The 22,724-nt window shown below is 38.8% G+C and overlaps 3 protein-coding genes across 6 annotated transcripts; 2 read left to right on the plus strand and 1 right to left on the minus strand.

Moving 5' to 3' along the window:
• Positions 1-26: 26 nt before the first annotated feature.
• Positions 27-2,210, plus strand: LOC114161276 (protein mono-ADP-ribosyltransferase TIPARP-like). The gene is made up of 2 exons (XM_028044494.1): positions 27-1,806; positions 2,003-2,210. Exons 1-2 carry the CDS (start codon positions 1,019-1,021, stop codon positions 2,208-2,210), a joined length of 996 nt encoding a protein of 331 aa, XP_027900295.1. The 5' UTR covers positions 27-1,018.
• A 501-nt stretch (positions 2,211-2,711) lies between these two features.
• LOC114161124 (protein mono-ADP-ribosyltransferase TIPARP) lies at positions 2,712-5,760 on the plus strand. The gene is made up of 3 exons (XM_028044220.1): positions 2,712-3,176; positions 3,847-4,116; positions 4,185-5,760. The coding sequence occupies exons 1-3, from the start codon at positions 3,016-3,018 to the stop codon at positions 4,618-4,620; spliced, it is 867 nt and encodes a 288-aa protein (XP_027900021.1). The 5' UTR covers positions 2,712-3,015; the 3' UTR covers positions 4,621-5,760.
• A 332-nt stretch (positions 5,761-6,092) lies between these two features.
• tulp3 (TUB like protein 3) lies at positions 6,093-22,562 on the minus strand. 4 transcript variants are annotated; one of them, XM_028044218.1, is made up of 13 exons: positions 22,417-22,515; positions 16,523-16,564; positions 15,920-16,030; positions 15,029-15,080; positions 10,994-11,156; positions 10,111-10,326; positions 8,870-9,003; positions 8,585-8,776; positions 8,387-8,499; positions 7,466-7,583; positions 7,277-7,375; positions 6,555-6,726; positions 6,093-6,469 (listed from the first exon to the last, which is right to left on the minus strand). In XM_028044218.1, exons 3-13 carry the CDS (start codon positions 15,937-15,939, stop codon positions 6,336-6,338), a joined length of 1,413 nt encoding a protein of 470 aa, XP_027900019.1. In that variant the 5' UTR covers positions 15,940-16,030; positions 16,523-16,564; positions 22,417-22,515; the 3' UTR covers positions 6,093-6,335. The 4 variants fall into 4 exon arrangements, with proteins under 4 accessions (XP_027900019.1, XP_027900020.1, XP_027900018.1 ...); XM_028044219.1 differs by lacking the exon at positions 15,920-16,030 and adding an exon at positions 15,455-15,513 and having other exon boundaries at positions 22,417-22,485; XM_028044217.1 differs by lacking the exon at positions 15,920-16,030 and having other exon boundaries at positions 22,417-22,562.
• Positions 22,563-22,724: the final 162 nt, after the last annotated feature.

Genomic DNA, 22,724 nt, shown 5'->3' on the forward strand with positions numbered 1-22,724 from the left:
TAATGACCAACAAATAAAATGCAAGTAATTTACCTATTCTGTGTCTAAATTTGGATAAATAAATTTTTTAATTATTTTTTATTTTATTTTCAAAATAATAAAAATAATCACATTTAAAAGAAAAAGAAAAATGCGCCCTTTTTAAAGAAATTATCTCAGGCAGTGACCTAATTCTATGGCAGACATGCAATATGAACGTAGGAGGCGCCTTTTCTTATATAAAAATCTCTTCTATAGAACATGCTGAGGTTTTAAGAGTCTATATTTAATTACTTTTTGCCGGCAATTGTGTGTTTTTATTCTGATTTCAACGCTAAAAACCAAACTCAAAATAAACTTAAGTGCCTTCCCAACAGTTTGATAACACAAAAAAGAAAAACAACGTGTATTTCCATGCTTTACTTTTACTTTATATTTTGAAACAAAAACAAACCCACAACTTGTTCTTTTTTTTGTTGTTTTTCATTACACGTACTGAAAAATTTAATTACCAGAACGCGCAGATAATCATTTCTAATTTTCCACCGTTTCATATTATTTTGTAGACTTGTTCATTTTACGTCTTTTTTGTGAAAAAGTTTTTCCATACTCGCCTGATTAGAATAAAGGTCGTCGTCATTAACCTTCTGGAAAGTTACCTTTCAACAATAAAAACCTCGGGAGTTTTTTCTTAACAGAGACGCGTTGACTTCTCAATACTTCATCCACGACAAGGTGCTAACGGTAGGTTAATTAATTATTACCGCGTTTGTGTCTTATTTAGCTATCTCCAGCAACAGCTAGTGCTACATTGTAGCTATTAGCTTAATTAGAAATTAGTGCAGCGCATACATTTATTTTGCTGATGCTACATTTATATTATTTCATGAGCTAACTCGAAGTCATTCACTGCAAAACAAGATAAAAATGTGTTTTATATTTATCCAAGAACTCTTCCTAAATTATTCATCACATCTTTTAACTATTTCTACTGTTTATTCCAAAATGAATTTCTCCAGTGTCAAATAGGAAATACAAGATGACTGATGTTTCAAGTGGAAGAAGAAAAAAAAGAAAGTTGGCACCCAAAGCCCCAAAGGGCCCATCTGACAGTCCCAAAGCCATAATGCTCAATTCATCCCTTCTCCTCCTGGAAGTACCTGCAGATACCAACACCAGCCTCCCGGTGTGGGATGCCCTGAGATCCCTGAAAGTCGGCGTCACCTGGACGGTCAAACCTTATGGCATCAGTATCAACATAACACCTCTTACTGTGAAGCAGGAAGACATCACCGCTTCCTGTGAGAGAGAAAACACATCCAGCGTGGCGGAAACCTCCAGCCTTCAGCCACAGATCCAGAACACCTCCTGTGCGTTGCTGACTTTCTTCCACAACTCCCTGCCAACACTGCCCCACACATATCAACCAAACCAGAGTCTTGTCAACCCGATTTCTGTGTCACTGCCTCTCATCATCACTCATTCTCCACAAGGATATCAGCCTGGCACCATGGCAACCATAAAGCTCCCACCTGCTGTCCAAGCACCTACAAGTGTTTCCGGTGACCTAGATGTTGAACCCAAGAAACCTAATCTCTCATCATTTCACACAAAGGTCTCCCATGACATCCTCATCTGTGACAACTTCCTTCTGGGTACATGTGATGCAGGGGTAAAGTGTAAGATGCACCACACACCTTACCCATTTCACTGGCAGCTGCGGTCTATAAAGACCCACCAATGGATCGACCTATCACCTCGTGCTCAAGTCTTACTAGAGAGGAGCTACTGTTGTGCTGAACAGAGCAATGTTACCCTCATAGACAAGTGAGTTTTAGTTCATCCATCCATTTTCTGTACACCTTTATCCCTTAGAGGGGTCGGGAAGGGTACTGGTGCCTTTCTCCAGCTAACATTCAACAACAGGTCGCCAGTCTGTCACAGAGTTTTAGTTCAATTACCAATAATTAAGACATCAATTTATGGATTCTAATGAATGTGATTGTTTTGAATTTCCGTTTAGGCAAACATGCTGCGTCCTGGACTTTGATACAATGGACTTGGATGATCTCTCAGAGTATGATGCAGTTAGGCGACTTACTAACTCGGAGAGCATAGAAAAAAATCCTCACTTTCCAAGCAGGAGCAAAATCTACTGGTGTGAGGGCATCAACTACAAAGAGTACAGTGCGGTAACTTTTGCTTTATTTGTTTCATTAATTCTCATTTGATTTAAGTTTGCAGTGTATCAAAACCACATTGATACAGTAGACTTTCAAACAGTTAATGGCTGTCCAAAACAGCTGTGCATGAGGTAGGGAAACGTTGAGCTGCCATTCATTTACCTCTGAAGTCGCAACTTGGATGTGGGAATGGCTCTTATTTTACAAGTAACAGGTAAAATAAACATGTATTTGTCACAGCTTGCTGTAGTTGAAGTGACAATTTGTGGATTGATCAATATGAGGAACCCACTTTGGAAGATAAAATCCTCATTAAAGGAGCTACAGCATAAGGTTAGCAGAGAAGGACACTAACCTTCCTGTTAGTGTCACTGCCTTCCTGAAGATTGCGACATTAATTTCCATTCAGTATTTGTCTTTTTAAAGTCAGCTTTTCAAGATTTTGAATGCAATTTTATTCATTTACAGAGGGATGTAAATTTGAAAGTCCTCAACAAGAAAATGAAAAGAAACATACTTAAAAAAAAATTACACCAGGGGTAGAGTATATCCAGAAAACCCAAAGGGCCTAAAATAGAATCCTGAGGGATGTCGTGTTGTAATCCAACTGCTGCTGAAAAGCACTGACTTGTACATATGTACACAGATATGATTGGACGCTCTTAAGAGCAGAACATTTAAAGCATAGCAGCAGGTTTTTCTGCTGTAGATTTTCACCTCTGACCTGCTCCAGTTTTGAGTTACAGCTGTTTCAACTACAGCTTAATTTCCCCGTCGCTGTGTGAGTGACTGAACTTGAAGTATGCTCATGTTCCTCTCTTTCTAGGATTTGTCTGCCCTACTCCTGAAAAAGATGAGTGAAAAGGAGCTAAAATTTTTCTTCAACATCGGTGTGCAGAAGTACGAGGTGGACTTCACCAATATGACCCAGACCAGAATCATCTCTGGCTACCAGAGACAAATTTGTTGCAGGCCTGCCTACCGCTCACCAGAGTCCATGTATCCTCACCTAAAGTTTGTATTTTGGATCCTTCCCTTTCCGTCTACGGCATCTTTGTTTTTTCATAGACAAAGCATTACATTTGATTTAAAAATACCAGCAAAATACAAGCTAAAATGGAGATGAGTTTGGAAGTACTTTCTTATACTTGTCTTACTATATTTTACTGTTTCACAGATGTAGAAACAAACTATTAATGCAACAATTAGAGTTAAGAAGGAACCATAAATGTAGTAATTCTTCCTGTATACTTGCCATTCGTAAGTTTCCACTTAATTTTCCAAACACTAAATATTTCAGCACGAAATCTTTACAACCTTCTGCATGTTCCACAAATCCTAAAACACAATGCTTGGTCTCTGATTTGACAAAATGATAAATGATGATAAAAATGGCCTTCTTAAAAAAATGTTTTTTTGATCGGTAATGCTATTGAGTTTAAGGAAAAGTGCTTTTTCTCATAGATCCAGATTGTCTATGATACGAAAAAGTATTAATTGTTCCCAATAAGGAAATTTAAGTGTAAAAAAAAAGTCGATTTACTGATCAAAACTGGTTAAAGATCAGAGAATCCTCCTGGTGCTTAGCTCCGCTTGCCATCATGTCTGTTTTGAAAATTCCAGGAGCTGAAAGTAAGGAAATTTGAAATATATTTATATTTTCCAAATCTTTTCTTGCTTTTAGGAGTGGAATCCAGTCTGACTTTGCTAATTGTGACCCCAACGCTGCTGCAGCTAACTTCACCATAGATCCTCTACAGGAGTTCAGCTCCTGGTACCCTCCGGTCTGGCTTCAAGGCTCAGAGGAGGATTACCGCCTGGTTGATGTTCCGGCCGGGACTCAGGCTTACCGGAGCATCAAAAAGTTCTTCCACGAAAACCTGCCAGAGACCAAGATCGACATCATCAGCCTCCAGCAGATCCAGAACCTGCTGCACTGGGACAAGTACCAAAGGTACTGATCAAAACTGTACTCAATTAATATTTAAATAAAAAAGTAACAAACCTGCGTTGTCATCACAGACAGAAAACACACATGCAGAAACACACCAAAGCCGAGGGACCTCTGGAGAGACATCTCTTCCATGGGACCAGGAAGGTCGCCTCAGAGAGCATCTGCCTCCACGGGTTTGACCCCCGAGTGGCCGGCCTCAACGGACACTCTCACGGGTTTGGCTCTTACTTCGCTACCAACGCGCTCATGTCCCACGAATACACAGAAGCAAACGAGTCCGATGAGGTTGGTTACATGTTTCTGGCCAAAGTCCTGGTGGGAAGAGTTTGCTTGGGAAAACATTACTACCGGCGACCACCCAACACCAAGGTCAGTCTCTACGATGCCTGCGTCGACAACAAGCAAAGCCCTCGGATGTTTATAGTGTTTGACAACTGCCAGTGCTACCCATACTACCTGATCAAGTACAAAAAGTTATCTGAAGAGATTAATATTCATGACTGATGACAATTAAATCAGAAATAGTCTGTCAGAAAGTGTTCATGATAATATGCAGCATTTTGAAATGTTAGAAAATGTTCTGGTTAACATACACTATACAGTTCTGCAATGAAGTTTTCACCAAAAAGGATTGACAAAAAGCATCTTTAGAAACCTTTGATTTGTTTTTACAAGTTCTTTATTTCGTCTTCTTTAAAAGACCGTACATCAGTGGAAATAAGCACTTTTGAGTTTCCTTTTCAAATTCTCCAGAATCAAATTGAAATGTTTCTGAAAAGTTTTCAGTCAATAAAATTCTTTTTCACACATAATTAAATATAAAAACAGGAATTGAGCAATTGTTATATTTGTATTGGTTCTAATAAAACCGTATATCTGACTGCGTTTGTCAAATATTTCAGACTGGAAAATGTTTCACTAAACTCACTTTGCAGGAACAGAGAAACATAATTGTAAATTTTTATGGAAATCTATATTCCTCCAACAGTTTATTGCACAATCCACCATTTAGAGAGTTTGGACAAAAGTGATTTTTGAAATATTTGTAACAAACTATGTAGCACATGAGGAGTGCAAGAGGTGGAGAGTTCCAGTAGGCCATTTGAGACATTATTTCAGGAGAAAATAATACAATATAGACCTAACATTTTTAAACAAATAATTAAAGTTTGAACTTCTTAAAAAGTCTTCTGTGGTCCGCGATTAAAATTGTAAATATATGCTCAAATATAACTGTACACCCCAATAATATTAGCTAAATTAGTCTTGACTAATTAGCCATTTAAAGTAAACTTAAAATTCTGCTGAGCAGAGCTGTCAAATATGAAGTCGAGATGTATGTATATATTTGAGCCTGTATGTGTAGTTTCGATAATCTTTGTGGATTTGTGTGAAATTCTTATTTCTTTTTCAGAAATAAGTGAGGCACCTACACATGGCTGTTTACCATGTAGAGAGAAATTATATATGGGCAGTAGAAATTTTCATTTAACTTCTGTTTGGCTTTTCTAATTAATACAAAATAAAAAAAATCACAGTTTGTGCATCTGTTCGCCAAAATAACAGCTCACCAGTGTTTTAACAGGAATAATAAAAAAAATATTGTCTTTATAGTCTATTCTGTTTAAAGGTGTAAATCAATCCCCCAAAAAAACAACACAAAAACTATTCATGTGTATTGTACAGTATGTTTTAAAATGTGCAATGTTGCATTTAGGTGTTTGTGACGCCAAGACTAACATTTCAGTCACAAAAATAAAACATCCATGCGTAAAAATGCACTTTAGACACAATGGGGGGGAGATTAAAATAGGTGGTAATAATAATATTAATTATAATGTTTGAATTTGTAAACAATATAAAAGCAAACAAAAAATAACTGACCACTCTTCTATTTAGGGGATTAAACTTTGTACCAGCAGATGGCGCCAGAGGAAACATGATTAAATAGAGTAAAACAGAACCAGAAACGAAAGATCAGTTCATATATCTTTACATGAGGTTATAAGCATGACATCAGCTCTTCTTGTACATGGTGTCTCATAAGATGGAATGAGTTTTCTCCTGTAGCCTGTACATTTTTTACATATTAACAGCAGCTGAACACAGATGGTTCAAATCATATGAAACTACCCGTGTAAAGCTATTTTACAGCATGAAAAACAAAAAGAAAGACGAGTGAAACACACCAGGTGGTTTGCTTGCAGGACACCCTCCAATTACTCACAGGCCAGCTTGTTGTCAAAGCTCGACAGACCAATGGCAAAAGCTTGAAGAGCACACATGGGATAGTTGTAGTCAAGGGTGAAGATGTCTTCGGCAACTCTTCCAAACTGCATAATGATGTAGTCAGCTGTGGTTAGAGGAAACAACGTGTTCAGTCGACGGTCACAAAAAACGACTCAACAGGGATGACACGTATTGAAGTAAACACTCACAGTCGTTGTCGTGTACTATCTGGAAGTTTTTCACTGAAGCTTGTGTTACGCGACCGTGGAAGTTCAGAACATAAGACTGGGTGTCTTCGTTCCAAACAGGGGCCTTGTTGTGCAACTCAATCAGGTTTTCCATCACGTTGCTCTGCCACCTGTTCACCAGGCTCTCTTGTTCCTGCCACACAAACACAAACATGCTTCAGAGCCTTAGAAAATATGCATACCCCTCACTATCATGAATTTATAAATAATATCCTGTGCAGCAATTTGTCTTTAGAAGACATCTAATCAGCAAATTGTTCTAGAATTGCACCGTTCATGGTTGCAGCATGGTGGCAACATAACAGAACTCCTTTAGGTAGTTCATTCTGATCTGTTCTTTTTGGTTGAGGCGTTGCTTTAATGGGCAGTTATTTCCTCAGTTTCGGATGCTGGATGGAAGAATTGTTGCTCTCACTTTTTTTTTTACTTTCAGACAGTTGTCATAATGCATATCCATGGTAACAAGTGTTTTTAAAAGTGGGAGCAGCTGATTCAAATGTTAAAAGCATTGTTATAAAACAACATCCTCAATTCAGTATGTATGACACAACTGCAAATTTAGTAAGATACTTTAGGTGGTCGTCCACCTAAAGTAACAGGTCAGGCGAGGAGAATTGAAGATGATTAACAACACAGCCAACACTTCAGAGTTCAGAGGAAATACTTTTTTCTGTTGGACTCACATTTTGAGGCCTTACAGGGATCCGCTCATGGTTCATGTTCATCCCTGGAAGGACAACGGTCATTTTACGTGGCCCCTTGAATCCCAGCAGGTTGGTATCCTGACACAAAAAAAGATTGGAAAAAGAATGTGATAATTTCACCATAAAGGACACGCTCAACAGCATCTTGGTTTTTTGCCACTGGCTCACATAGCAGATTGCAGCCAGCTCCTGTCGTGTGTTGCTTTCTTCCAGCAGCGTCCCGAGGTTTTTGCCAGGATTGATGCCGTTGTCGTACACTGTGAATTTAGTGCCCGTGTAGTTGGACCTGATTAAGGAGAAAACACGCACATATATATGCAACTTTTATGAATGGTTTGCAGATTTACTTCTTATATTTTAAAACTATTCCTGTTAAACCAATATGCCCACATTTAAAAAAATAAAAATTTATGTAACATTGTCTTCATGTTCTGGTCTCATCCTCCCTCATTCATTTTATTGTTTAGACCTTCCCTACTTCTCCCTCTATGTTACAGCTTTTTCATCACACTTGTTTCAGATCAATACTAAAAGCAGTTGCATGTGGTGTAACACTTTTATTGTATCAGTCCACATAATATTTTCCCTAAAGTGTCAAGAATCATCAAGATGTTTTTAGCAAATGTGTTCTTTTAGGTCAGCAGTGGTTCTAGCCTTGAAACTTTCCCGTGGCGGCCATTTTGCCCAGTTGCTCTTTTATTGTTAGATCATGAACTCTGACCTTAACTTTAGAGCTTTGGATGTTATTCTGGGATGTTTTGAGACTTCCTGGTAAAATTGTTTATGTGCTTTTGGAGCATTTAATTGTTGACTCAATCGCTAAAGGGTCATTTCACCTTTATAAGAAATCAGGACTGCAGTTGTGCATTCAGAGAGAACAAACCTGAACAGAATGATTCCCAAATTTTTTAGAAATTTTTTTAAATTCATTCCCTCTTAATTCCAAATCAATAAGCAGCATCTTAAAATTAAATGGACTAAAAAAACACATACCTGACTTTTATCAATCTACATCTATTTGGCTATCTTAGAAACAATTTAAAACTATATACTCTATTTGTGAAAACTAAGAAAAAGAATGCAGCTCACCTCAGTTTGCCGATGAAGCTCTCTCCGTCTCGTGACAGATCCGTGGCATCCACTGAAATCAAGTAGTTGGATGTTTTGCTCTTCTTTCTCTTTCTTCCAGCCAACAAAAACGCCTGCAGAGACAAAGATATTGTAAGATTAAAAATAGGGACCCGACTTCATGAGTAACAGAAATAAGCAAATTTGTCTGGATTTCACCTTTCTTTCTTCGTCTCGCTCCATGTGCATATAGTAGGTGGGGTAGAGGCCGCGGTCCATGCCCTTCTTGTCCCGAGTAATCCTGCATTTAAAGATGACGCCACGAGGAGCCGGCAGCAGCACAAACTCCTCCAGGTTGGCAGCATCTGCAAGGACACTTTCTGCAGAAAGTGATCCGGGGATTACTGCCTCCTGGGATAAAAAGGGAGCAATGCAGCACTTAAATTTCCTGGAATTATCTGAATGAGATGGTAAGTGAGTGGTATAAGTTGGTGAAAAATTCACAGGAATGTTTTTGCCACTGGAAGCCGATGCGGGTCTGAGTGCGTCGGCGTTGGAGAACAGAGAACCCGTCCGTTCCTCATTTGCCTCGTCTCCGTGTTCGCTGGCTTCATCAAAGTTCATGCTTCCACACAGACCTGTTGAACGACATGAGGGAAAAAGCATCAGCACAAATCGGTAAAACGGGAATTCCTATTGGGAAGCTTTTTCACCCAAGACATGAAGGCAGAAAATGTGGTGGAAATCCTCCAGCACAAGATTTCTTTTTAAATAAATCTCTGGAGAGGATTAAAGAAGACGGTTTGTTCTGCTCTTCGATATATAAAAAAATATTTCTATGTATTATGCAACACTTGGGAAATGACTGACTTGTTTCTCTGGAATGATCTACTGGGCATTTCTTCTTCCACAGAGAGATGGCTGCCTGCTCTTCTATGCAAAAAAAAATCTAAAAATTCAAATAATTACTGAATCATTTCAAATCACAAACAGGATGAATATGACTCAGCTCTGCTTACTCTGCAAATGCCAGAGTTTTTTGTTATGAGGCTTAACACTGGGAGCCAGGCAGTCATGCAGATGTAAAATGATTCCAGCAGACGGAAGGCCTCAGGCATCTGTCTGCTCATTGATAATTGGATTTATCAGCCAAGATGTATCTCTTGGCTGCTTCTAGACCCAACTTTAATACACTGCTAGAAAGAAGTGGTGGTCCACTGGTGCTAAAGCATCTCAGGAAAGGACAGCAATTATAATACAGACAGATACAGTACTTGTAGCTCAGCGAATATTCTAACTCGCTATAGCATTACAAAGTGATAAATAAGTTTGCTCAATTCAGTTCAAAAATATCTTATTTATCCCAAAGGGAAATTAAATGTCATAATTTATATAATCAAAGAAGATATAAAGAATCTTTGTGGATTTGGGCTGGAAGGGTCTGTAGTAGCAGTCTGTCTTCCAACAAATCTGAAGAATCCTCTGACTTAAGACTGCTGCTGTATGACAGTCTCATGGCAGAGAAGCATTGGAGTCTGCGATACGATCTGGTTAATGGAAGACCTGGTTCAAGGATCACTTCTAAACACTGGCTATGAATTCAGATTAAAACATCACACACAAAGAGCTAACAACGTAAAAAATATATAATAGTTCAAATCTTTCAAAAAAGTAACCAACCAAACAAAATCCATTGTTTTACTGAGAAAACTGAATGAAAGGAGACCTTTTGGCACCAAGCTGACCTTCTTTCTGTAGCAGCTGGTGGATGTCTGTCTTGGGCTCCAGCAGAGTGGCGGTGTCGCCGTCTTGTTCCGTTTCTTCGGCTGCAGGACTCTGCAGCTGAGGCGGAGACTGATGACGGGACTGCGGCGACGAGGGCTTGCTCACTGACCGAACTTGGATTTTCGTTCCCAGATCGCCGGCTTCTGATCCCAGGAAAGCTGCTGGTCCATCAATACCTACAACAGGGGAACGTTATTATTATTCTGTTATTTTTACATCGAGAGACTCTATTCTCTGTTTATAGAGAATAGAGGGAAACTCTATTCTCTGTTTTAATCAATGATTAAAAGATAACTTTTCACTGGACTTCTTGATTCGATCAATTGGAATATATGTGTGATTATACAAATAAATTGAATTAATCTAACCAATAATCTGCAGGTCAAATACTAAAAAATGGTTCATTTATTTTTTTAATGCATCAAAACAGAAACTGGATAATCGTACTGGCATCAACAACCAGTACGAACATCACTTTATTTTGTATTTATTGATGAATGACAGGGTTATTTTGTAATCCTTTCATTTTATATTGGATTTAAAGAACCTGCAAGATTTATTTTCTTTTGACATTTGGAATATGCATTTGTTGAATTACAATAAAACTAACGAAATTGAGTTTGGAATGTGGCGTAGTCCCTAGGAAAAAATAATCTGAATCATCAAGTCGGTGCATGTAAATATAAAATGGAAGCTAGCATTACTTTATGTCCTTAATGATTGAATAGCTTGAAAGAAGTTTATGTAATTTATGCTGCTTTTTATTTTTAAAAAAAACACTCTTATGCGACACTGACCACATAAAAACGCCACTTAAGAGATTCCTGCGTTTGATTCTCTCACCATCAAGGATGACATCGTTGCTGACGCTGAGTTGAGACTCCACCAGTGGGTCCTGCTCATCGCAGTGCTGCGTCCTGTTGCGGCGGGGCCGATTCTCGGTGTTGGGCTGGACCATCATGGGCTCCTGTCGTTTCCGCCGCTGCTTCTGCTCCAACAGCGCCCGCTGTGAACGCAAGGCATCACGGAACCTCAGGCTTTCAGATAACATTCAGCATGACCTTCCCCAAACAGCTGATCACGTGCTCATAAAAAAAACCCAACTAATTATTCAATGTTTGATGTGAAGAGGTTGAATGCAGTTGTGGTGGAAAACATTACACAGTGGAAGGTAATTACATCTACATGCATGATGAGATGCAACCTGTGTCTCCCAGTAAGTGCTGCAAATAGTCTGCCTAATAAAAAAAAATTAAAACTGGTCTGCATTGCACCTGCTACTTGTCTGTGATGGAAAATAGAGATATTTAATGCAGATGAGAGTGCTCCTGAAAACTCCTTGTGATTATGATGTACATACAGAACCTCTGCTCTCCTAACCCAACTGTGATCAAAGCAGCCAATGGGATTACGCAAGCAGATTAATTAGTGTGCCAAACGCACAACAACACATCCTGATGAGGGATGCTGTTCAGTGAGCTGGACGACACCAGGAAGCCTTTTGTCAGATTTGGCTAACCAAAAACAGGGCTTTCATAATTCATCAGTCAAAAACTAGACGACATCTGTTTAACCGTTTTCCTTTTTAGTGAACTAAAAAGGCATCAGTTACACATCTCACGTGTTCATTAGGGTAACAAAATTGTAAAATTTAATAATAAAATTTCATTTAGAATAAATCTACAGAAGCATTTTATTATTTTGTACAGATTTATAAAAATTATAGTTTTTTCAGCCACTGGCCACTATAGGCTGGAGGATTCAAGTTTATTTCGGCACTACGAACAATTCGATAGGATTTTAAAGGAAGTAAAAAGAAACTGCCAAAGTTCACTAAGAACTACTAAAATATTGGAATCACCAATATTTCCTAAATACATTTTACACACCAGGTACCAACAAAGTTGTTCATAACGGTTTGTGATGTTTTGTTACTTTAGCACAGTTACATTCAAAAAATGTTTTTAAATGTGTGGAAGATCTTACCTCCTCATAAGATCCTCTTACTACAGAAAATGTCAAGGATTCTACAGTTTATTTAAGAAATCAATATGAAAATAAATCTCAAAAACTATTATTATAAATCAATCTGTCACTGTGCTTGTTATTCAACAACAGTAAAGCGTTTTAAAGAAGCGATAAAGACTCAGTAGTTTATTTTGCCATTCTGGAGCTATTTTGAACTAATCCATAGTGAGGTCCAATTCTTTTGTCATGACTCAGAACTGGGCATTTACAGATCAGGAAGTGACTTAAGGCGTTCACAGTCCTCCCTGTGCGAATCAAAACATCAGGAAAATGAAAACACTGGACAGAGTTTAAAGCAGATACTGAGCATGAGTTTAGTTTTTTTTTTTTTAAGTCCAATTCAAGGAACACACTTGCCTAAGCTTTTCTGGATAAAAGAGGAGACTGTTCAAAACCCCACAATGAAACACTAAAGTAATGTTGGTAAAATTGCTGCCTGCAAAGCGCAGCCTTCTCCTGTTTGACACAGATAAGCAAAAACAAAGATTAAATGTACAAACCTGTTCCATTTTGCCAAACTTATTGATCCTTTAGAGCAAAAAATGACACAGAGTCCATTTTTTCCAGAAGGTCAGACAATAAAGGAAGGAGACCAAATGAATGCTGGCTTTTCTTTGTCTCCTTTTCTGAAGCTCACAATCGAAAAGTTGATGGCCTCGTCTGCATAATGTGCTCCTCTGACAGAAAAGGCCTATCTCACTATGACAAGCAGCAGAGTGTGTCTGTGCAGTCACCGTTGCTAACTGAATGAGCGGTCATTAGGGTTGGAAGGAGGAGACAGATAAAGGGGGCTCTGAGTGAAAAATGCTTTCTTAGTTTTGTCTATATGAAAATGGATTCAGGACTTTTTCACATAACATGTATCTGACAAGTACCTTTTTTTTTTTACATATCATTCATTTATCATAATTTTCATGTATTCACATTTAAGCAAAGCAGTTCATATGTTTCCTTATACAAGTCTGTAGACCAGAACTGGTCTGCAGTGGGTCAATGAAATGAAATCCTTCATTCGTTTTGAACTGTATGCTCAGGGCAAAGTCTGAGAAAGCAGAGAGCAGATTCCGTGTTAAATAAAATCTCTGAACTGTAACTTTACAGTTTGGTTTGTTATGAAGACTTTGGCAGTGGCTCAGAAGGGAAAGAAGAAAAAGGAATAGTTACATTTGTATGAAATGTTTGTGAAGGGACACAATGCATTTCCAGGAATGAGGAAGCATTAAAAGTTTAAAGAAACAAAGTGAAATATCTCAAAGTAAGAAAATTATTGTAAAGCATGTCAATATGCTTTACCATATTCAATACAGTATTACAGAACACAGGAAGGCAATCTCTGCCAGTCGAAAACGTTGTTCTAAAGAGAACGTGCAGAGGATGAATCCAATCATTTTCCACACAGTAAAGAACTGAGTGAACTCTCTTAACATTCCCACAATCCCTAAATTGTTATGTTCCGGGGTTCTCTGGTTCTCTTGGTGGGGTTTTCCTGTCCACCTCTTACCACCAGATGGCGACAGGTTCCGGTTGGAGTGCGGTGGTGTCATCAGCCACAGCTGTCATCTATTACCCTCATCAGCGGAGCATACTTAAGGAGTTGACCGCCAGTCCAGCGTCGCTTGAGTGTTTGCCAGTCACGGTACCTCTGAGCCCCCTTGAGCCCTGTCTCTGTGTTCCTCGTTGCCTTGAGCCTTCTAGTGATTCTCTTTGTGTTCCTCTGTTGCCCTCAGGAGATCCCTTTGACACTCTGGACCCGTGGACCAGAGCCTGGCAGCTTTCCTGGTTTCAGAACCTCCCTCGTGACGCCGTGGAAGATACCCACTGGTTGCCCGAGTTCCCAGACTCACCTCTCCGTTGTTTTGCAAGTATCTCCTGGACCCCACGGCTGGCGGTCGAACCACTCCGCTGTGTCTCCGTTGCACCCGAGCCTACCTGTCCGTTCTCCGCCGCACTCCTCCGTTTGTTCCTGGACCCACTAAGAGACCGAGACCCTGGACATACTCAGTAACCCTCCAAGATTCAGATCCAGCCACCACCAAGTAAGAACAACCTGTGTTTCATTTGAGTTTTCCATATTCCCACGACCCCTGAACTCACCAGTTCTGCTTTTTCCCCTCGCAGTGAACCACTGCTGCCCGTTACAGTTGATTCCCAGGACCAGACCACCTTCCCACACTGATAATTGTGTACCTAAATAAATCATTTAAACTGATTCTTACTCTCCTGTCTTGTGTTCTGCATGTGGGCTAGAAACCTTTAACCCATCATGACATAAATATGTAGGAAAAGGTTTTGTGATATTTGTGAAACAAAAGAAAATCTTTCCTTAGCCACCAAAAGCCGTGTTTTTATCTAAAACATTTCTTGCCAAACAACTGACACAGAAAACATTCCTTCAAAAGAAGAAGCTAACACACGACGGATAGGCTGCCACCAGTAATGCCACAGTGAGCAGAAAGCTCTGGTGGAGTTAGTCTGTGGGCAATAAAGTGTTTCAAGTGGGAAATGTGTCACTTTCTATTTGCCCTTTGTAACTACAGCATTTCTGCTGACGTTTAGGTAATGCATAAAACTGTAAATCAGTTATCCTGGCGAGACAGTTGTTTGAGAAATGAGAGCTCTGATCAAACCTGTTCACATCAGAGCACAGCTTTGTGAGTCACAATGCTGGTCAGAACCAGATCAGAAATCCCAACGTCAACCTGAATGCTGCCAGAATCTGTTTTTCTACTCAGCTAGAATCACAGCCACCATCAACGCGACATACAATATGAGCTACACTGCAAGAAAACAACAAACAGAAATCATGTGACTGGTCAATCGTTATTTTATGAAGAAAATTCCAGTTCCCACCTGTCTTTCCAGCTTCTGTTGCATTAAACTGCTGCCGTCATCTTCAATGCCACTGTAGAAGAAAAGCAAACATGAATGATTTACACATTTTTCAACAGAAAAAGAATGAATGTAATGTCCTACTTAAGCAGCTTTTTTTGCAAAGTAAGACTTACTTTTATTAATTAAGCATTATTTAAAATTACTGAGCAGAAAGACATTTATCATGTTCTGAAAAATCTAATCCTGAAAAGAGGAATCTGAATGAAGAGAAAGTGAGGACAACCTGCAATGTAGGAGCTGGTGTGCATTTACATTCAGCACCTTTCTAAAGGGACATGTTGCTAAGCTACAGTGGTAAGAGAGCAGAACAATAGTAGAAGTCACTACTGTCAACCCCAACTCTAAGACCTAAACAGACCCAAATCAAAACTCAGTCAAACTCACAAGAGTGATTCACAAATCAGGCTGATGTCCTATGACGCTCATTTCTCTTTCATCTGTTCCTGTTGAGTAAACCTTTAAATATCACACGTTCTTGTGGAGTGAAATGACTTTGTTTGTAGAGAGGGATCAAAGCCACATGTTCAAATACAGCATGATGTGAACTCATCAGATACACTGAATTTCCAACTATTTTTGTCATTTTCATATATTTCCTCCAGCTGCAGATTTCAGCTGATGACTGACATCACAGAAGGGCTCTGGATGGCCATTTCTGAACGCACAAAACAGACATGAGTGCTTTGATGAGGCTGTCTCCCTCAGCACAACGTGGAGCCTCGTCAGCACAAGCATGACTCATACAGTCATTATGCTACCCTTTGCCAAAATTGATCATCTTGCACAAGTGAGTGCCATGTATTGACTAATAAATCCCTCAGTGTTGTTACAGGTAAGCAGATGGGTCACCTGGGAGGTCCATCTGGCATCTGAGACGGAGGGAAGGGAGTGGAGACTGATAGTAGTTCTTAATTACACATATGAGAATACTATTTAAAGGGAAGGAGTCGGGATTAAGACCTGCAAGGAGACAAAGTAGTGAGATGTTGGCCAACTCATTAGCAAGTCATTACGACTGTCTGTGAAACTTGTTTCCTGTAGTAACGAGTATTAACAAATTTCTGGGTTCCAAATGTGTAATTCGATATCTCTGAAGAGCATTTTAAGTGGTTTCTAATATTAGATGCTCTGATACCTTTTCAGCTTTTGACCAACAAAACAGTAGAAGTGTCACATAATAATAATTACTAAAGGTTAGATTTTAAAAAACACAGTTTTCACAACAAATTTAATTGCTCAATCCATTTAGGCCAACAAATTTGATCTCTTCTAACAATTACGGCAAAACATTATTTGAAGCCATTTCTCAAGTAATTTTGATTTCTGGAAAGAACCAAAAACGTTTAGCCATGTCTGCTCTGGATATCCATAATCCTAATTTCTTGTTTCATACTGAAAGCTGTTAAAGATAAAGGCTTATGTTAAAAGTTTGCCATGTGGATTGTGGTTTACCTGGATGTGGAGTTGGAAGAGAAGCTGGTAGAGCTGGAAGGTCTTCAGCGAAAAAGGGAAGAAAGGATTATGTGAAGAGAAAAATACACAAGTCAGTTCAACAACATAGTAAAAAATAATTCTAGAAAAGTGAATAAAAGGCCAAATTCACAAAGTAATTGGCATTAAATGAGTCTAACTCTCCTAAAGGACACTACCTGGCAAACACTTAAATGTGTTGTGCGTATAATTAGAGGAAAATACTCTACGAGTATATTTATATCTGTCAGCCAGAGCAAAGACCATTCCATTTCGAAAGACTAGGACTGTTTGTGATAATCTGTGAAATCGATACGTCTGCTAAAACTGGTCATTTTGATGAAGGAGCAAAGGGGGAAAGGGAAAGCAGATAATGACTAAATACACAAAACAGTAAATATCATACGTTTTATCTTTAATTCAATCATTTAAAGACATACATCCTGTTACATGCCATGGTGGCTGCATGTAGGATTTCCCCCCCAATTCAGGTTGCTGCTGAGCTCCGGCGGGTTAAGCAGGCCCAGCTGGTTTCACGCTGCCTCTTGATTAGCAGAGTATGAGGCTAGCTGGGAAACTGACTTTCAGGGCCTCTTGGCCTATTGGGCAGCATGTGTGCTGCAGCTTTGTGGTGCTGTGATAGAGGATTTGTCTGCTAGAAACCCTGTTTTTTGTTGTTATTCTCCCCTTTCTTTTCTTTTAGGTTCTCATTTTCACCTTTGGGACTTCTTCCGATCCCACTTAAAGAATAAACCTTTAACTTTATCCTCCTGGTTTTGTCTCTTCATTTTTCCCTGGTTTATCTATTGTTACAGCCCCCCTCCAAAACCCATACACTGCCTTGGGGATGTAACACATCCTTTCACTGTTTTACAATTTAAAAAAAATATTAATTTAGAAATGTCTTTCCAAAAAGGCCAAGAAGTACAACCTTCCTCAGCATTGTTTTTATTACAAGTTAAACTGGTTGACATTTAGTAAAAATCTCTTATCCATACAAAGTCAGACGGAGCCTCATCAGCGCGGGAAGTGATCAATGTTTCATTAGTCTCTCACAGCTTGGGTGACAGGAGAAGGACAAGCAACTCTTGTACCTTCATCATGTGTCAGACCACGGTAACCATGGAGATTGTAGCTCCATCATCAGAACACCTCCAGCAGCATTGACTAAAACCTCAGGTCACATCTTGTACTTTACAGTAATTGGAGGCCTTTAGCACTTTGCTGTAAAGACTTACAGACTTGAGTTGTGAGGATGTGTCCAGAAACGAAACGCGTAACCAGGCAACCTGTAGCAAGACGACTTTTAATTAAATATTAAATGTAAACAAATGGCATTGAGAGTGAAGTCTGGAAATATATCTTTAACAAACTGGTAAATAAACATGTAATCTAAATAGGGGTGTACAATTCACTGCACTGTCTAATAGACAAATAAATGCATAATTGATTTTCTTCAGAAATTTCTAGCAGTACTTGCACCCATTTCCATATGCTGTCACCACAGACTGTGACTGTGGACTAGAAAAATGTGATATAAAATCTTTCCCCACATGAAAAGCAAAGTAGTTTAATACAAGCAGTCTAAATTGCTGTGAACAAAGATGTCAAATTAATAATAAATTAGTTCAATAATCAGATTTTTACATGGTATTATAACTGGAACAGGAGCTAATCTTTGCTGCATTACTAGCATCCACCATTTCTTTGAAGACACATTTAAAGGACACTGAGGATGTTGTTAGTTACATGCCAGTTCAAACCAGCCAGCCAACAGCACACACACACACACACACACACCCGACGACTGGACAGACACAAATCACCAACTCTAGTTACAACAAGCACAGTCACAAGCTGATGCTTTGAATAAGTAACGACATGGTGGCAGAAACACGAGCAAGAAGTACAAGAGCGAACTGCAAGGTGCTCTGACCACCTGCCAGCTGATTGGTCAGGAAGATAAGGCAACGCATGGACAAAACAATGCTTTAGCTCTGCTAAAGGCTACTTTGTATTCTAGTCGTCTGTTACAAAAGACAGAAAACAAATTAGTTGGACAGGAGAGTGGTTAGAATGTCACTTCTACCACATCTCTATAGAAACAGAAATTTCAAATGGAAAACAAAGCTAAGAGTCGCTCTTTTATCTGTCAGTATGAGCAGCTACCTGTACGACCAGCGGCTGTAGACCGGATGAGATTCTTCAGTCTTCATAGACTCCATGGTGGCAAATGTCTGAATGCTAATTCAGGTATTTTCCTCCAATGGTGAAGAAACTTTCCCTCAAACTTGTGGTTAAACTTTCTGCTCTGCCCAACCCGCATACACACACACACACACACACACACACACACTCGACCTCCACGCTCCGAGATCTCTGGCAGATATTACAAAGAAACAGCAGCTCTGCTATCTTCCACCCATGGGAGTGACAGTTACCCAGCACTAAGGTAGACTGAGGTTGTGAGGCTTGTGCTGTTACCATGGCTTCACACTTCAGACAATGCACAAGAAGCCAAGATGGAATTTGTACAGAAGTGACAGCGCTAAATGTCAATGTACTGAAAAAAACAAAAAAAAAAACAAAAGATAGAAAGTGCCTCAGCAAAATTCTTTCAAGTATAGTTGCCTATAAAAAGATAAAAACATAAATTAGCTTATAATTGTGAAGAGAAAGGAAAAGTATAGATACTGTAAGTTTCTGACAGATTCTAGTGCATCTATCAAAGAACAGATTCTGAGTCTGTCTGGCATCTTTTAAAAATGCTATATTTGAAAGTCGGGCTGGAACAATTAATTGCATGAATCATGATTAATTGATTACTGAAATATTTGTCAACTAATTTAGTGATCAAGTAATCATTAACTGGATTATAAAAACTCTGAAAACATGGAATTTGCTTAAAGTTCGACACATGACCAACCCATACTAGAGGAATGCTAAATTATTTGCATTTTAGGAAGCAAAACATTTATTTTCTTATTTAAATAAGGAATTGAAATTAGCATTTTTAATCCTTTACAAAATAAGCTTTGGTGGTTTAATGAAAAATCTGCAGAAATTGATAATTTTTTATCCAGTCAGTCGTCAGAATAAATTGATTAACTGCAGCACTATTGGAAAGTTGTGGCACTTTAAAACTACAAATGTCTCCAAAAAATGTTTCCCCTTTTAATATTTTTATAGCTCAACTGCCTGCAGAAGGTTTTCAGGTCGGTCATTGTGACGCTGGAAAAGTGCATGCATGGTTTTTAAAGGGAATGCAACTGACAGATTCCCCTTTTCTAAAAAACATGATGTATAACCATAATCTAGTTGCTAGGAAACCAGAGTCTCCCTATTTTGACATCTATTTACCAAAGTAAGAAAATGGGAGTACGTTGTGTGTGTTTGTCTAAAACTGTATATACGTCTAGTGATGATAAGCGTGGGACTCTTTCACCAGAGGGAGTAATTATTGAGCTCCAAACAAACGATGGAAAGAAGCTGCAAGAGCTGATAGAAATACCGGTTCCCACGGGAACCCAGAAGCATCACCTTCCACCACCGACTCTCCAGCAGCGATCCTTTGCTGTGTTTCAGCGAAACCCAAGAAATGTAAGCTGCTGATTACCGACGGCGCTCTTTGCAAAGTCCTTCCTGGAACAGTGACTCACCGCCGCAGGGAACCAAAAATGTTTAACAAAATTTACATAGTTTTCCAGCAGTATGCATAAGAAAAATACCCCAAATTTACACAACTCCCCAGGCATTTGATAATGAGCTTCATCGGGTTAAATGTGTGTGGGGTTTGCATAAATAAACCACTCGACCACAAGTCATAGTTCCAGCTGCCGAGGTACACCACTGTTCGAGTTCAGATATTTCAAAATGATTTACACAGTGCTGCAGTTTAAATTTTGAGGATAAATGGAAGAAACTGTTCAGGATTCAATGCAGAGGCCTTTTTACTTCTTTTTTTTCTTCTTAAACTGCAATCTAACCAACAACACAAACAAACTACACCAACCTTCCACTTTCATCTCTTGACTGATGTAAGAGATGCATAGGCATGCTGTTATGAAAACTGTCGCTCTTTAACCAGCTCATACCAGCATGCACAGCGTGGGATCTGTAACAGCAGAAAATCTGCCAAGTTTCTCAGCATTCAGCAGCTTAAACGTAAGAACCCCAGATTCAGAGTCAAATATTTCACACTGAATATCAGAGAACCATCGATGGCGCGCTTGTTTTGAGACTCTATGACTGGTATGCAAGAGTTGGAATAAAAAGCAACATCCATCCTCTTCTTCTGGAAATACTGAATTGGCAATTTGTGAATCATCACACAAGCTGACTAGTTTGGGTGAGTCCGCAGAGCGGTGTGACGCTCTGAGCGATCCAGCTGGTATGCTGATGCTATGCAAAAAACAGAAAATAATATGCAAGATGGTAGCGTCTGTATGTCAGGCATATAGCAAAAGTATTCCTGAAGAGATTAAATTACAAACTTGTTTGAATCCTAAACTGGACTGACATTGCAACAGAAAACGATTTGAAATTACTTTGATTTCTATCAGGAAAATAAAAGATGTGAGGCTTGTGCTCCACAGCTTTAATTGCATACAGCTCTCAAAACAAAACCAAGCTCTCATCACAAACTTTCTAACTCATCCCAAAACTTCCCTTCAATCTGATCAGGTTCATATTAGAACTGCACAATAATTTTAATCAAAATCATCACAGTATCAATCTGTGCATTATCATCACAACTGCAAAGAAGTCCTTGGATGGGATATTTGTTAGATTTTAAAATTTCAGATGCCTTGCATTCAAACTTGTCTAGCCAATAATATATTTAGCCAGTTGAATGAACTTTCAATGACCTTTACGCCCACATCTGATAGACTTCACCAACAGAGATGCCAAAAACTCAGCAAGAGTTTGTGGACATCGAAACAATGGAAAGGAAAGGGAGGAGGGACAAAAAAGTGGCTTAAATGTAAACAATATTATCAATGTAGTGTTTAGCAATCATATTGTGCAGCCTAATTAATCCTAATTAAATAATTTTAATATCAACCACACAAACTATCAAAACAAAATTGACCTAGATAATAATTTGTGAATTTAACAGCTTACTGTTGTTTACAACAAAGAAAAAAAAAACTAAGAAAACCCTGCTGTACTCATAGGCATGTTCAGACATGACAAGATTCTTTTCTCTCGAAATCAAAGCTATGAAGAACTTTGAGGATATTTTCATATCATCTCTTGTAAAATGCATTTACACGCAGTAGGTAATCAGAAAGTGACTGAAATATGAAGCTGTGAATCAAAATGTCTTCCCAAAAATAAAAAATAGATCCACCCTTTGGTTTAAACAAACTAGTAACAACATTCTTGCTTTTTTACTTTTGTCAAGTAATTCAACAATCAAAACACAATGTACAGTAGGGTATGTACCACAATGTTTGCACTTTTTATAGTTCTTCCTTCATTTTGTACAATAACGAGGTTTTTTTTTCTTCTCTTCTTTCTTGTCAATAATGCTACAGGAGCGATTTTACGGGTAAGTATTGCTACGGTTCACATCCCTCTATTGACTACAACTATTGATTAAAACAAGATATATTCACACAGAAAAAAAAAACGCGACTGTCTTAAAAAGCCAGTGGCAGGATGTTAGATATTGCTGGTTACCGTTACAAGCTAACGTTAGCTGTTTCTGTCTCCACTATACGCGGTGCTGTTTATGGAAAAGTTGAAGGCGACTATTAAGTTTTTTGTGCCGATGCAAATGTGTTACCAACACTCGGATTCAGATCTTACATTTGAAAACACTTAAGGCCTCCGAACACCAACCCGAAAGCAACATTATGAATTCTGCTCACCTTATACTGTAGTAACTCATGTTTGAGCACTGTTGCTAAGGGAAGACCATCCGGAGAAACTGCACTTTTTCTTGGACGCTGTTGTCGAGAGCAGTTACCCTGTCCTTAGTTACCGACCATAACAAGAACCTGCCTTCTTATTGGTCCGCGCTTTCTTTAGGTGGGATTTAATTGGATGACATTCTGAAGAGGGGCGCAACGTCATGCCTGGTTTCTTATTTTGATTTTATTATGAAATATTCGACAGACAAGTCAAAGGTGAGTCACGAACTCAAAAAAAAAAGATGTCTCCTAAGGAAATGATCATT

Source organism: Xiphophorus couchianus, chromosome 17 (genome assembly GCF_001444195.1).
Source record: "Xiphophorus couchianus chromosome 17, X_couchianus-1.0, whole genome shotgun sequence".
NCBI lineage: Eukaryota > Metazoa > Chordata > Actinopteri > Cyprinodontiformes > Poeciliidae > Xiphophorus > Xiphophorus couchianus.

Bases quoted from the DNA above. Each gene is read 5' to 3' on its own strand.
- LOC114161276 (XM_028044494.1), top strand. From the start codon at position 1,019: ATGACTGATGTTTCAAGTGGAAGAAGAAAAAAAAGAAAGTTGGCACCC. The intron at 1,807-2,002 runs GTGAGTTTTAGT...ATTTCCGTTTAG, and splicing joins AATGTTACCCTCATAGACAA to GCAAACATGCTGCGTCCTGG.
- LOC114161124 (XM_028044220.1), top strand. From the start codon at position 3,016: ATGAGTGAAAAGGAGCTAAAATTTTTCTTCAACATCGGTGTGCAGAAG. The intron at 3,177-3,846 runs GTTTGTATTTTG...TCTTGCTTTTAG, and splicing joins TCCATGTATCCTCACCTAAA to GAGTGGAATCCAGTCTGACT. The intron at 4,117-4,184 runs GTACTGATCAAA...TTGTCATCACAG, and splicing joins CACTGGGACAAGTACCAAAG to ACAGAAAACACACATGCAGA.
- tulp3 (XM_028044216.1), bottom strand. From the start codon at position 18,765: ATGGAGTCTATGAAGACTGAAGAATCTCATCCGGTCTACAGCCGCTGG. The intron at 11,157-15,028 runs GTGGGAACTGGA...TTGCGTTCACAG, and splicing joins AACAGAAGCTGGAAAGACAG to CGGGCGCTGTTGGAGCAGAA. The intron at 8,500-8,584 runs GTGAAATCCAGA...TTGTCTCTGCAG, and splicing joins AGCGAGACGAAGAAAGAAAG to GCGTTTTTGTTGGCTGGAAG.